The 15,803-nt window shown below is 42.0% G+C and overlaps 1 protein-coding gene across 1 annotated transcript in view; it reads right to left on the reverse strand.

Moving 5' to 3' along the window:
* The window catches only part of NEGR1 (neuronal growth regulator 1), a 1,072,626-nt gene that overhangs the window by 365,876 nt on the left and 690,947 nt on the right, over positions 1–15,803 (reverse strand). Inside the window, exon 4 of the mRNA XM_020993170.2 lies at positions 2,498–2,629. Coding sequence (XP_020848829.1) covers positions 2,498–2,629 — 132 coding nt within the window. The remainder of the gene's footprint in view (positions 1–2,497; positions 2,630–15,803) is intronic.

Raw genomic sequence — 15,803 nt, forward strand, 5'->3', positions numbered from 1 at the left:
GGCCACAATCAGAGCCCTGAATCTCTGTCATCTGCAAAATGGGTGTGGCCAATTCCCAAACCAGAATGCCAGGAGGGGGCTTCACATGTGTGTTAGATAAAGATATAAATTGACTGCGGTTCTATCAACCTGCTGTTGTTCAGCTGTTTTTCAGTCATGTCCAACTCTCCATGACCTCATCTGGGGTTTTCTTGGCAGATTCTGGAGCGGTCTGCCATATGAGGAAACTGAGGCAAACAAGGTGAAGTGACTTCCCCAGGGTCACACAACTAGTGTCTGAGGCCACGTTTGAACTCAGGAAGAGGAGTCTTCTTGACCCCAGGCCCAGCGCTCTACCCACTGCGCCACCTAGAAGCCCATCCACCTGAATACATGTGTATTAGTATGGATCCTAGCATTATAGCCCTTCAGATAATTAGAGATTCAGAGCCTGAAGAGACTTGAGAGGTAAGGTCATCCTAGCCGTACATTTTACAGGAGAGACCAGAACAGCAGAGTGGCTGCTAAAGTCAGAGAGGTGGGAAGTAGCGAAGGTAAGGTTTGGATGTGGGGGCACAGACGCCCAAACCAGCCCCCTTCCACAACCCAACAATCAGCACCTTGTGAGCTCCTGGGCAGGGACCCTCTTCTGCCCCTTTATGAATCCCTGTCACTCAGCACGATGCCTGGGATGCAGTGGGTACTCAATAAGTGCCCATCAGCTGACTGGACTTCTCACTGCCTTCTTCCTACATTAATTGATTAATTCACTTAACTAGGTTCTGTTAAGCATCAACTATGTTCCTTCTACTGTGTCCTGTGCCACAAATGTAAAAATGGAAATGAAAGTCTCTGTTCTCCAAGAGCCTACATTCCGTCAAGGTGAAACAACATGTCCACACCTGTGGAAAATGAAATACAAAACCTATATCGAAGCGTTCCGGAGGAGGGACACTGACAAATGAGCAGGGCTGGGGCAGGGTGCCGGGCCAGGCTTCCTGCAGAAGGGGCACTTGATGCACTTTAAAAAAAGCTAAGGATCTACACTGCAAGGCTGAGGAGAGGGGTGGATGCCCGGCATGAAGGACAGCCTATGTCAATGCAGGAAGGAGGGAGATCCAGGGCCCTGCGTGGGGAACAGCAAATGTGTCAGTCGGTGGGAACATAGAGCACTGTTCAGCGTGACCACTGGCGTGACAATCTGAACTTACATTTCACTTCAAATGCTAAACAAAAAAAAAAATGATGGCAATATATAGAAAGCATTCCTCTTCACACTCCTGAGCCAAACCTGGCAAACAATGGTGATGGCACAACGTGAAGACGTATTCTGCACCACGTTTTGCTTCTAAGGTTTTTGTTCCTGTGCAGAATATTTTTATGTTAAGGAATTGAGATGATGAGGAAGCTTACAAAAATAGCACATTGGATAATTGTGGAATGGGCCAGGCTGATTCTCATCTTTCTGTTGAGATCATGGAATTTGCACAGCAGTGTTTATCAAAGAGTAGAATTCTAGTCAACACAACATTGAAGATCTATTACGTGCATTTTCGTTCACTCCGCAAACATGAATTCAGCATTTTTCTGGTGCAAGGGTTGAAGAGCCTGACATGGACATCAGGGAGCTGGCTGGCCTTGGGGTCAAGGTTCAAGGCCTGCTGTTGCAGCTGCACTGACTGTGTGACCCTGGACAAGCTACTTATTCATTCACTATCCCAGCAGTCCTCAGACTCCAAGTTTCAAACAACGTCCAGATCTGCATTCACTGAGGAAGCTCTCCCTACAACTATGAAATCAGGATGATCTAAAATCATGTACAAGACACTGTTCTGTGTTGCCAAAAAACATTCCCCCTGATCTCAAGGAGTTTCTGCTCTACTGCACTGAATGGAGTTTCAGGGGCATTAACAGAGACCTTCCTATATTATCCCAGGCTCACCAGTTACTAGGACTAGTGTACAATCCTGAGAATGTACATAGCACCTATCATTTCCTTTGTTTCCTGTGACTTCCACATCTAAACAGTTAAATCTCCTAACTCCTAAAGGGAAAAGTGTTTGCCACTCTTCAATTAAAAGGCCGACCCAAAGACTTGACTTCCGTTAGGGTGGACAGGGAATTACATTTCAAACCTCCCATCTAGTCAAAGTGCAGTTAGGCGAAGCCCACAAGATGGAGAAAGATGCTGTATGTCAACAGTGCTTCAGAAATAAGGTACCATGATTTAGGGAGCCTGGTGTCAGGAGGCCATGAGAAACATTTTTGGCCTCTACATCTACCTGAGTTATTGAAGGATTACCCGGGACTGTCAATGTTACATGAAGACTGCGGCCTGAGAATGTGCCATAGTGAGAGCTTCGTATCTTTTCTCCCAGTGGGTTCTTTTTTACCCACAAGTTAGATGATAAACCAAACACTAAATGCTCCACTTCAGGCATGTTTCCCTTGGATGTTTTATCATCTCTGATGTTTTCTTTTTTCTTTCTTTTTTGTGATTATAAAGAATGAGACTTACAGTTCACGACGATTTTCACTTTTTTCACATCTGGGAATGACACGTCATTTTGCGCCCCACATTCGTATTCCCCGGCCTGGTCCCTTGTGATTCCGTAGATGTCCAAATACTGCCCACTCTCAAATGGTTTTGCTATAATGGGAGGAAAAAGAACAGAAAACCAATTACAGTATGTTTAATTGTCAACCCTAGAGGAAGCTTCGTTCAAGGAAAACAATCATTTTGTGACTTTTCCTAAGATTGTTTACAGGCTTTTTCAAATGAAACTGGGAGGAATTAGACAATCGTTTGTTCAGAGACCATCCAAAAGGGAAAACAGTGGCATCCACAGCCACTGTAGCTGATGAGGCAGTGCCTGTAATGACTTTCCCTGGAAAGGGAGCACACACGGCTTCTTCTAAAGTTGATTGTGTTCCCCTTACCTTGGCACATACCAACCAGAACCTGGCACGTTCTTTCTGTGATTGAGTTCAACAACCTTGGAGCCTTCTAGGGTACATGCTGACTTGTATGAGGCATAACTTAGAATACTTAGTCTAAATGCATTTTATCTTTCCTTTTCTGTTTTTCCTGGAAAATGCACAGTGCCACTCAGGTTTTAAGCTATAATGCAAAGAGGTATATTTAGGATTGATGTGGGATGTGAAGGAGGGGACCAATCTTCCTAAAAGCTAAAATCGTGCAAACATGGAAGGGACTACAGAAGCATGATGTAGTAGACAGAGTATAAATAAAACTCAGAGTGAAGACCATGATAAGTTATTATAACGTAAGCTAACATATATAGACCCACTTTATATGACATGCAATGTGATAGCTCTCTCTCTCTCTCTTCTCTCTCTCTCTCTCTCTCTCTCTCTCTTTCTATCTATCTGTTCTCATTTACTCAGTCTTATGAGGTAGATGATATTATTATCACCATTTTACAGATGAGGAGATTGAGGTCCAGAGAGATTAAGTAATTTTCCCAGGCTCACTCAGACAACAAGAGCGTGAGGGATGTTTGAACTAAAGTCTTCTTGAACTTGACTCTAGCACATTAGACACTCTGGCACTTAGATATGGGTTTAAATACTGCTTCAGACTTTATTAGCTGTGTGGCCCTGGGCCAGTTACCTAACCTCTCTGAGCTCCAACTTCCTCACCTGTAAAATGATGGCATTGAACTTGATGACCTCTAAGGTTTTTCCCAGCTTTAAATCTGAGCCCATGAGGAGCTAGGGGGCTTCTGCTCACTGCAGACCTTGAAGCAAAGGTTGGCTAACCATTTGCCGTGTTTCTTATAGAGGTACGGTTTGGATGAGATAACCAGAGAGCTTCCTTCTAATGCTGAGATTCTATCATTTTATGATATTGTCTCAGCCCAGTTAAATCACATTTTTCACAATTTGAAATGGTCCAAGTCAAGATGAGAAATGTCCACACTCAGGAGGGTCAGTGGGTGGAGAGAGGAGTGTAGTTCCACCTTGGTCTGGTTCCCATTTCCAATACTTCCTCGTTGCGGCTGAAGCTGCCAGGCTCCGCTGTCTTTCTATACCTAACTCCTCATAAGAAAAATTGCCTGTACTGTGTACCTCGAGGAGAGACAGCCTGGTATAGCAGACAGAGGGCTAGCCTTGGACACAGGAAGGACTCGACATGTTCTGACTCTGACATTTAATGACCATGTGAGCCTACTGACCAGTCGGGGCTCTAGGCAACTCTATATTGGTAGAAGGAGTTTCCTCACCTGGGATTTCCCAAATTAGGAAAACCTTCTGGGACATCCTTCACTAGTTCTTACTACGTGCTAAGCACTGGGAATAAAAACAAACAAACCAATAAAAACCAAGGCATAAATTGTTCCTGACCTGATAGGGCTCACAGTCTAATTGGGAAGATGTGTTAACAGCTATGTACAAACAAACTGTACACAAAGTAAATAGAAGATGACCACTGGCGGCAAGAGTGTGGGATTAGGAATGATTGGGAGAGGCTTCCTTTAGAAGGGGAAATTTTAGGTGGACTGGAAGGAAGTCAGGAAGCGGAGGATCCCAGCCATGGGAAAGTCAGTGAAAATTTCCAGAGAGGAGAGATGGAGTGTCTCAGAAAAGCAGGCATGCTGGTTTCACGGAATCACAGAATATAGGGGGAGGTACAGAGTTTAAGAAAACTGGAAGCGTAGGAAGAAACCAGGCTACAAAAGGCTTTAAAAACCAAAGAAAGAATTTCAGGTTTGATCCTGCGAGTAACAGGGAGTCTCTGAATGTTATTGAGAGGAGAATGACAGAGTTAGGCCTGTGCTTGAGGGAGACAATGTGATAGTTGAGTAAAGGATGGACTGGGGCCGGGAGGCGAGTCAGGGAAGTCCAACACATGGTCCTGCAGTGGCCCAGGAATGAGGCATGGAGAACCTACACCGGGGAAGCATCAGAGGAGAGAAGGGGGCATAAATCTCCTCTGAAAGCATAAAGGAAGGAATGGGAATTCATTGCAAGTAGAGAATGTGTCATTCTGTTTGCATGCGCCTCCAGGACATAGACCATAGGAGATGACCAAGAAATGTTTACTGATGGATTGGATGTATGAAAGAACGGGTAAATGAAGATCATTTAAGTTCTTATTATGGACCCCCCACTGTGCCAAGGGCTTGGTATAGAAACTAAAAAGGCAAGATAGTCCCTTTTCTCAGGAGTTTTCATCCTCACAGAGGAGCGGTTCTTACCCTGCAGTGTAGAACCTCTTGATAGATTTGCAAGGGTCAGTGAACTTGGATGGGGAAAAAACCAGTATTTTATCTTCACTGACATCTAACTAAAATTTAGTTATTTCCTTTAATTATTTAAAAACATTATTTTAAGGAGGCGTTTATAGGCTCTACCAGAGGAGTCCCTGACGTGAAAAAAAATGGTTGAGGATCCTTACAATAAGGAAAGATTATACATACAGTGGGATAGTGACGAGGGAGAAGTGATGTGGGGGTGAAAATGACAAGAATGTGGAGTGGACAGTGCTCCTCTGCAAAGATGCTTATTGCATACTGTCATTGTTTTTGAAAGTACAGCCTCCTGAAAATCCACCAGCAGCCCTGTGGCTATTGGATTCTTCAAAGACTTGGTCCCAATGCTTCTGACTTCTTGAAGTCAGATTTTAAATCACCTATTTTTATTACCTACTATTGATGTTCTGTGTGTTCTCTACCCACCCCCTTTCATATTTTCTTCCTCTTTTGCCAGTTTTCAACTCTGCAATCGAATACACTTGAGATTTAAAAGTTTCTGTCAACTGCCTTGAGCTCTCTGAAAGTCCAAAGGCCCCTCCAACATCTGAGAATCTCTGGCGTTGGAAGGAGCTGTGATTGTTGTCAATTGGTACACTCCCTCTTCCCATGTAGTTCACAACCCTTCTATGACTTAGTAGAGGAGGGCTTGGAGAGTTGTATGTAAGAATATATATTTTTAAATTATATGACATGAATTCTTCTGGTGTTTTTTTTTGGTAGGGTGGAGGGAACTACTCTTGATGCCTAAAAGGGGATCAGGCAGAACATAGAAGTGCCAGCTTTGCCATGCTGCAGCTATGGCATAATAGGATGGGCTGTTGCCTCAGTGTGAGCCTCTCCCTCAGTCAACAAGCATTTATTAAGCACCTGCTTTGTGCCAGACACTGGGATAGGTGCTGGCAATACGGAACAAAAGGGAGAGTGTCCTTGCCCTCAGGGAGATTGTTTTCTGTTAGACCAGCAACACAGAGCAAGGCTTAGCAGCAGAAGTAGGCTGCCAAGAAGGCTGCTTGTAGATACAGCAAAACACATCATTGGCAACCCTACAAGCATGGTGGCTTGGTGAGTCACCCAAACGAACGGGGCCATAAACATGGAATCTGAGCACTTCTGGAGTGGTAAAATCAGAAGACACCCGAGGAGAGCAATAAGGACTGTCAGACTTGCAGGGAGTATGGACTGACATTCTGTCTAGCGTGATCCAAAAGGCTTTGGGTGGCTTTACCCTATTAAAGCTCAAGCTGCCCAAAGACTTCTGGGACACCCCTATATTGTGAATAAATATCTCGAGTTGAAAGTGTAGTAACTGACTAACATAAAGATGTTAAGAAAGAAATGGACTGACTTAGCAGATCTGTGAGTAGTAATGAGATGGTCTAGACTTTGCCTCAGGGCACTGATATGGGCAGCTAGGCAGCACAATCAATAGAGCACCAGCCTAGGAGTCAGGAGGACCTGAATTCAAATCCAGCCTCAGATGCTTACTATCTGTGTGACCCTGGGCAAGTCACTTAACTTCTCAGTCTCAGTGTCCTTATCTGTAAGATGAAGGCAATACCAGCACCTCCTTCATTGGTGATAGGGTCAAATGAGAGAATGAATGGAGAGTGCTTTACAAAGTACAAAGTGATCTCTTATAAAGCCCTATATAATATCTGTACACATCTTGTCTCCCCCATTAAAATATAATCCCCCTGAGGGCAGTGACTATTTTTTGCTTTTTTTTTTTTCAAAACCCCTAGGACTTAGCATGGTAACTGATTTACAGTAATCATTTAATAAATTCACATTGAGTGATTGGTTGTTAATTCCAGGTGCCATATAAGGCATTAGAGATACAAAGACAAAATCCATGGCAATCTCAGCCTCAAGGAGATCATGTTTGATGGGGACAGGTAACTTGCACAGAGATAGATGTAAGTCCCAGAAAAGATGACACATGGGCTGAGTCTTGAAGGAAGATCAGGACTTTGGGAGGAGGAGATGAGGAAGGAATGGTTCCAGTCTTGTACAAATGGATGAGATGAAATGGGGACGAGTCGAGTTGGCCAACGTGCCCGGAAGGTGGATGGCGTGATTGCATGGAGCGTGACATAAGGCTAGAAAGGTTGGGTGGAATCGGGGTACGGAAGCTTTTAAAAACCAGCCTGAGGAGTTTGATTTTCTCCCAGAGGAAATGGAGCTGAAGGTGTTAAAATGCTGAAGGCCTTTTAGAAATAACATATAGAACTGGATATTTGTTCCATATTGATCTCAGTTTATAGAACCACTAGAAGCTTGTCCTAGAAAAAAGGCTTTTTATCCCAACAATTGATTTGTATTTTTCCAATGTGTAAAAGTTCAGATAATTGGAGAATGAGAATAAAGCAAGAACACTAGCTATAAATCGCTGACCAATGTCCTGTGATAGTCAATTTATCTTAAAGAGGTAAGAATTTTACTCTCATGACTCATCAGAGGACTAGGGCTTCTAAAGAAAAGCCACAAATAAATAGTGCACACCCCTCTAAACAAACCAAAATGAGCAACAACGGCAACGGCAATACAGCAAGGGGCGGAAGGTCAGCCATCATCACGGCACAGATGCCTGCCAATATTTGGCTCTGTTCAGGTTGCCTCTCCGAATCTCCTTCACAACCAGAGCAAGGTTTGTACTCTGAGAAGCCCTGTCTTTTGTGGTGACACTTTACAGTGGCCTTTCAGTTCTTTCTCAAACCTAACCAAATTGCCTCATCCCAAAATGATCTCTCCCTGCTCGAATCTGTTCAGAGTAGTTTGCCAACGCCTGCTTCTCTCTCTCTCTCTCTCTCTCTCTCTCTCTCTCTCTCTCTCTCTCCTCTCCTTTGTCTTTGTCTTTCTCTCTCTCTATTCTCTCTCTTCCTTCCTTCCTTCCTTCCTTCCTTCCTTCCTTCCTTCCTTCCTTCCTTCCTTCCTTCCTTCCTTCCTTATTTTATCTACCTATCATCTAGGTCTTTGTTCACTTATTTGTTCACTTAAATCTATTCACTTATTCATTCATTCATTTATCCATCCATCCATCCATCCATCCATCCATCCATCCATCCATTTATTTGAATTGAATTTCCACAGCTTGTATATAGGTGTCCTTGTTAGTTGGAAAGGTCTGTTAGTCTCTGAGGACCACTGTAGCTAATCCAGTGGATCATCATTGATGGGGTCTTTGGGGATTGATTGCACAGAGTATTTCCAAGATGAAATATAAAACACCTAATTAGAGTCTCACAAACAAATTTTTTATGTTCTGATGAGAATACAAAATATTGACTTTCTAGGGGATTGTAACCATAGTTATAATTTAAGTGACTGAATCCTGTTAATCTTTATTATTCTGTTAATGTATTTTGTGTTTCTTCCATCATAGGACCTCACGATAAATGGCCTGTTCCATATGAAATTTATGTTGATTGATTGAATATTTCTTTTGTTCCTCTCTTTGAGGTCCCTAGACTTAGAATTATAATCTCATTTGCCATAGTTAGTGCTATCCCCAGGGTAGTGATTAGTTAATGAGTAAATAAGCATGAGCAAAGATGGTTCCTAACACTGGTAGGGGCCAGGCAAACACCATATTTGGGAATGGAGCAGAATTCAAGTTCCTCTAGCCCAATCATGATACATCAATGCTAGATATGTTATTGTTGTTGCACATACTAGGAATTTCTGACTAGCAGGGTGATAGAGATAGAATTTTGAGTTTAAAGCCAGAAAGGCCCAAATTCAAGGTCTTCCTGTAACACATCTGACTGTGTGTCCTAGCAATTCATTTGACCATTCAGTGCTCTATTAAACTCTGAGATTAGAAATCGCAAAGAAAGTCCTGATGCCCTCTGGAAGAGGAGCTTCCTTATCCAGGAGGGTGGGGACAACTGGGGCCAAATCTCTGTGCCCCAGTAGTGAGTCACTGTTGATGAGGAGAATAACAGCTAGTGAAGTACCATTCTCACTTGCTACGTTTTATTCCACCACTGTTGTCTCATTTTATGCAGGACCAAAGTTGTAGAGATGGCTGTAAAATGGCTGTGGGTTTGGGTAGCACTGTCCAAAATGAGATTTCCTAGGTCCCTTCCAGCTCTAAATCTACAGTCCTTTGACAGTACAGGAAGGTGTGTTTCCCCCTCCTTCCCTTCTTCCCTCTATCTAAAAAGAAAAGGAAAGGAAAGGAAAGGAAAGGAAAGGAAAGGAAAGGAAAGGAAAGGAAAGGAAAGGAAAGGAAAGGAAAGGAAAGGAAAGGAAGGAAAGGAAAGGAAAGGAAAGGAAAGGAAAGGAAAGGAAAGGAAAGGAAAGGAAAGGAAAGGAAAGAAAGGAAAGGAAGGGAAGGGAAGGGAAGGGAAGGGAAGGGAAGGAAAGGAAAGGAAAGGAAAGGAAAGGAAAGGAAAGGAAAGGAAAGGAAAGGAAAGGAAAGGAAAGGAAAGGAAAGGAAAGGAAAGGAAGGAAAGGAAGGAAAGGAAAGGAAAGGAAAGGAAAGGAAAGGAAAGGAAAAAAGGAAAGGGAAGGGAAGGGAAGGGAAGGGAAGGGAAGGGAAGGGAAGGGAAGGGAAAGGGAAGGGAAGGAAAAGGAAAAAAAAACTCGTGGGGACAGGGGAGGAAAAATAAATAAATTTTTTAAAAAAAGTTATGCTTCTTATATTCCATGGGTAAAGTATATGGCTTTTTAGGAGGGAGTTTAACCTACTTAAAAATAAGAAAGACACCCTCAACTTACCCTGTCCCTGAAGGAATAGGGATCTAACCTGTGATTTCTTTTTATTGGTGACTTAGAGGAGAACACTCCCTCTACCACAGCCTACTGAGCCCTCCTCTGTGGCTAATAGCCTTAGAGACCTGCCTAGAGTACTAACAGATTAAATTATAATACATAGCATTTATATGGAGCTTTGAGATTTGCAAAGCACTTTCCAAATATTATCTACCCTTACCCTCACAATAATCCTGCGGGGAGGTGCTATTGTTATCTCTACTTTCCAAATGAGGAAACTGAGTCAGATAGAAGGTAAGTGAATTCAAATCCATTCTCAGATACTTACTAGTTGCATGACACATACATATTCATATATTTGGACATATGTTTGTATTGTTTGTATATAGTGGATTGTTTTTTTTTTTTGCCTTTTTTGTATCTCCATCACTTAACATTGTGCCTGGAATATAGTAGGCATTTGATAAAACCTTATTATCTAGTATATTGACTCAGAGTGGGCTTACGCCTCTCTAGTTAAACCCTTGATATAGGGAGAAGAAAGAAAGAAAGAAAGAAAGAAAGAAAGAAAGAAAGAAAGAAAGAAAGAAAGAAAGAAAGAAAGAAAGAAAGAAAGAAAGAAAGAAAGAAAGAAAGAAAAAGAGAAAGAAAGAAAGAAAAAAGAAAGAAAGAAAGAAAGAAAGAAAGAAAGAAAGAAAGAAAGAAAGAAAGAAAGAAAAGGAGAAGAAGACATGGAGGAGGAGGAAGAAAGATTTATTTTCTTTTGTAATCCTAAGTATTTTACTTTATGGATTTGAGAACACTATTATTCTGAGAAGGGGTATATAAGCTTCATCAGACTTCCAAAGGCATACATGAAACAAGAAGTGGTTGAGAATCCCTGATCTAGGGTATTTTGCCAAAGAATTTTCTTTTTTCCCTTTCAGCCAGGAGAAAAATATTTTTTATAATTTCCCCAGAAATGTTTACATTACCAAGGTGCACTCTCCACACATGTGAGGAACAGAGCATAGCCAAGAGCCATAACTAGGATTTTTTGAGCCCTGGGCAAGCACCAGAAATGCCTTAGGCAAGCTGAATGAAAGACAATTTCAGTTAAGTGGTGGATAGGGAGAAGGCAGAGACAGCAAACTAGGACTGAGGCATCACTGGGGAGGCAGCAGAGAGGGACTGGGTGTGATCTGAAAGGCGCTGAAATGTTTCCCTCTCCAGACTACCCCCTCCTTGGCCTGTCCCCTGTGCTCACTGTAGAGTAACTTTAGACTTAGGGCATTGTTGCACTTGTAATATATAAGTATGTCACACAATCATAACCCATTACTATGTTCTTAGTGTTCATTCGTTTGTTCATTAAATTAGCCAGCTGTCCATTAGCAGAGAGGTACATTGTGAGATAGACTTTTCTTTTAGGGGGGCACTGTGATATAATAAGGTAATAAGGGTCTGGAACCAGGGATGTTTCTAGGCAGGGCCAACAGGGCTGAAGTCGCTGCTGTCAGTAGTCTTTAGCATTCAAAGGTCAGTACAAAAGACCTGAATGTGTGGAGAATAGGAAGATGGGAGAGGGAGATGGTGGTCAAATAGTGGAGGCAGTCAGGCAAGGATGATGAGTGACATTTGCCAGTTTTTACTTGGGCCGGGCTCAGACACACTGTGAAAGGATACCCTTCCCATACTGCCAGAGCCCAGTCTTCACTCTTGTCACTCCCAGATCCATCAAAGACAGGCAGAAATGGAGAGACCAGATGAAAGGGAGGAGATGAATACAAACTGATGTGGGCCCAGGAATGCAGAGGTGACTTAGAGGCAGAAAGCTAGTCTTATCCTGGTGATTTGACAAATCATTCTTTTCAATATCAGCTTGAAAGTGAACTCTGTAACAATGGAGATAGCCCTTTCATTTGGATTCCTTCTTTGGAGAAATTCAACAGTTAAAATCAACACTTTTGCCTAGAAGAGCCCCAGAGTCTCCTGAGAGAGGACAGCAGCTAGCACTGCAATATCCTTTCCAAACTGGAACAGGTGGATACAGGGCAGATTAGATAAAAAGCGTTAATTTACTTATAGCATAACAGGGTAGGGGGAATCAGAATGCAAAGGGCTTGCACATTCAGAAGGAAACCATTGACACTGCAAATGGTTTTGGAAAGTTTGTTCTCTTCAGAAGGCATAAAACAAGAAATTCTGACAAATTGGCAGAGATGCACTCCTGGCCAGGCACCTTCCCTGAGAAGCCTTCTCGAGAGTTGTCCAAGACTTCTCATTCAGAACTTCCAAAGACTTGAATTAATTGCCCTTTCATCTCAAATCATACCGGGGAAAATTCCTTTCAGCAAGTAAGGGGGCCTAGCACCAAATCCACTTGGAGGGACGTGCAACTTTTAAAAGGAAATGATGGGATGCAGTAACCAAAATTTTATTAATAGGCAACCAAATATATGCATTTTTGCCAAAAAATGAAACAAAACAAAGAACAAAAGTGAGAATAATGAACCTAACAGATCTCTCTTTCAGGAAGTGTGGAATATATGATTGATACTGCCAATATTATTTCTCATCCAGTCCATTTGCCAATCCATGGAAAATCTAATAATTCTATTCTTCACCTTCTGTATCAAATTATTCTATTTAAAAACAGTCAAAGGAATTCAGTACTTTAAACTATATAAATGTTTATTCACTCCACCTTTTATATTTTGTTTGTATATATGCATATATGCATGTATATACACATTTGGGCTGCAATTAGTACAAATAATGCATCCCATGAAGATGCGCTGTGTATTTGAATTTGTACCATTTGAAGTCATAATTATATAAAATATGGAGATTGGTTCCATCCCAGTGGAAATATGCAGTGCAACTGGAACAGGATGGGCACTTCATGGGATTCATTATTTGCAATAATAATGGCCTACTTTGTGTATATACATAAGCAACCATGCATGACCATGTATACAACTAAATATAGACCTGTAGTTAAAGATGGAGAGAGCAAGAGAGTGAGAGTGAGAGAGTGAGAGAGAGTAGAGACCATAGGACCAAATTAATTAAATCTGAAGATCATCTGAAGGGCAATGATGGAGTATACAGTAGGCATGAATATGAATAACACATTACTAAACCAGTTCCTTGTAAGAGAAGTTATGTGAGGATATCATGGATACATTTGAATAAAAGATGAGAGGTTGTTTTTTTGTACTCATGAACAAGAGATGGCCAATGGATAATCTGTGTATTCTCTGTTCAGCCGATTGGTATCTATAATAAATCAATTAAACTAGAGAAAGATCCTCCCCTTCTCCCCACCCAAGACAGTGCCCAGACCTGCTGTGGCTGATTTCTAAGATGTTTAAGGCGAGAAACACACAAGATGAGAGGACATGGATGAATTGCCATCGGCATTGATGGAATTACATAGAAATATCAAAGTAAGTCCTCACAGGCTCTTTCACTGTACAGATTATTTGGACATCATGCAGATTTTCCATTAATGTATTTCCCAAAAACTTTCTTTTTGTTGGATGCCTTTTATTTCTTACTCTGGAATTTTATGTATCAATTTTCTCTGGCAGCTTCTTACAGACATTTCCTCCAGCCCTTAATTCTTTAAAAGAACGAACATCCACTCAACCAATCATTCATTGGTGTAGACCTCTGACATATTGTTGTATATGACTTTCCTGGTTTCAAGGCGTAGCTGAAAGAATACTACACTTAAAGACAGGGTCTGTATTCAAATACCAGTTTTGTCATTTACTTCCCAGTTACCCTCAAACAAATCACTTTACCCTACTAAGACTATTTCTCAACTTGCAAAAAGAAGCAGTTGCACTAGATGACTTCTGACAGTATTTCTGGACCTCAGTCAATGAAATATTTTCCCTCTTCTCCATCATTTTCTGTAACATATCCTTTAATTATAAATTTCATTCCCGTTATATAATTTCTTTTTTTCTTTTCTTTTCAATGAAGCTGTCTACCCCTCCCCGTAACCTGAAATGCAGATGCAGATGCAGTAGAGTTTAAACTTGCCCTGCCCTATCACAGAACTCTAAATGAAAGGTGATGAGGCACTGAACTGGAGTGGTAGTTGTATGAGTGGAGAGAAGACGACTTAAGCAAGAAATATTGTCAAGCCAACAAGGCAGATTTGTCATTGTATTAAATAGGAGAAGTGACGGTGAGGAAGGAGAATTACTTGAGCCTAGGTGACTTGAAGATGGCCATACTCTTGACAATAATTGGGACATTCAGGAAAAGAGGGGCTTGGGGGATGGGGCTGGAGACCACGAGTTACATTTTGTCCACATTGAGCTTAAGATGCCTATGGGGCATAGAGAGAGTTGGTGATATGAGACTGGATCTCAGAGAGTGAGCAGGGCTGGATACATGGCTCTAAGAATCATATGTGTAGAAATGATCATTCAACCAATGAAAATTGAGGAGATGAGCAAGCAAGATATCATAGAAGGAGAAAGAAAAAGAGCCCAGGCTAGAGTGTCAAGGGATAGTTGGGCTTAGTGGACCTGCCATGGGGGAAGAATTATCAAAGGAGACTGAGGGCTGGTCAGATATGGAAGACCAGGACTAAGGGAACGGCCACAGGAATGTAGATTGGAGAGAATACACAGGAAGAGGTGATTGACAGTATCAAAGTTTACAAGGAGTTCAAGAAGAATGAAGACTGATAAAAAAGATCATTAGATTTGACAACTGTGAAATCATTGGTTTGGTATGAAATGCACCCAAGTTTGATGCCCACTATCAAGGGTAAACTGGAATGAGCTCTGGATTTCGATGGAAGGACCTGGGTTTGAATCCTGGCTCTTCTTTTATTACCTGGGGCACCTTGAGCAAACCACTTTATGGGCCTCAGTTTCTTTATCTGTAAATGATGAGGTGGACTTGATGAATTCTAAGGCTCCTTCTGGCTCTAAATGTATGAACTCTTACATAATCAACAACTTTTGATATAAAAATGGACTTCTCATAAGAGACTTCCTCTAGGACTCTCCAAAGGTTTTCTTTCCAGAGGAAAGTCCCCGGAAGTAGAGGTACACTGGGGCTATCCTGTTGTGCTGTTATTCTCCTCACAAAATTTCAGGGGTTGGCTCTTGCCATCCATTTTCTCTTCTTTCCTTTTGGTCCACTTCCTAATCAGCTTGGATTGTGGCCAGGCTTGTACTGTTTGCTTTGTGGCTTGAAAGGGATAATAATCCCGCCTCTGCTGAGATCAATATCCCTGCCACTCAGCGGTGATAGAGGAGCTGGCTTTATCTCTCCAGCAGCACAGCTCTTCCTGCTCCACAGATACCCAGGTTCCTCAGGCTGTCATCAGTTCAGGTTGAAAAATATCAACAGAAATGCTATCTTCAGAGAGGGCATGAGGACTGAAGAATTGGCAAAAGCAAGCTCCTGGGTACTGATGCAGGTAGAGACCATGGGATAATGAATCACGAATGCCCTGAGTTATCAAAGCTACTGTTGAAAACTTAGGGGAAGGGCTTCGGTGGGTCTTATTGCAGGATATTACTGTTACCCTAAAGTGTCTTCCAGGATCCTTATGAAATACTGGCTCTCAGGGGTTTGCATTCACTGGCAGGTAATCATGGAGAAATGGAGTATTTTTTATACCTGTTGAGAATTGGGAGCAGGAGAGGTGGGGGAGGAGAAAATCCACCTGCCCCTTTTCTATCCATATTGCTTGTAAATCTGCTGTGATGAAGTCACTGCTGTGAACTACATAACTTCTAGAGGCAGACTTCCATCATGTCCACATGCAGAATGATAAATCCTGGCTGCTTAGAGAGATCCAGTGCTCACCAA

The sequence above is a fragment of the Phascolarctos cinereus genome, unplaced genomic scaffold (assembly GCF_003287225.1).
Source record: "Phascolarctos cinereus isolate Bilbo 61053 unplaced genomic scaffold, phaCin_HiC Scaffold_5;HRSCAF=322, whole genome shotgun sequence".
NCBI classification, from domain to species: domain Eukaryota; kingdom Metazoa; phylum Chordata; class Mammalia; order Diprotodontia; family Phascolarctidae; genus Phascolarctos; species Phascolarctos cinereus.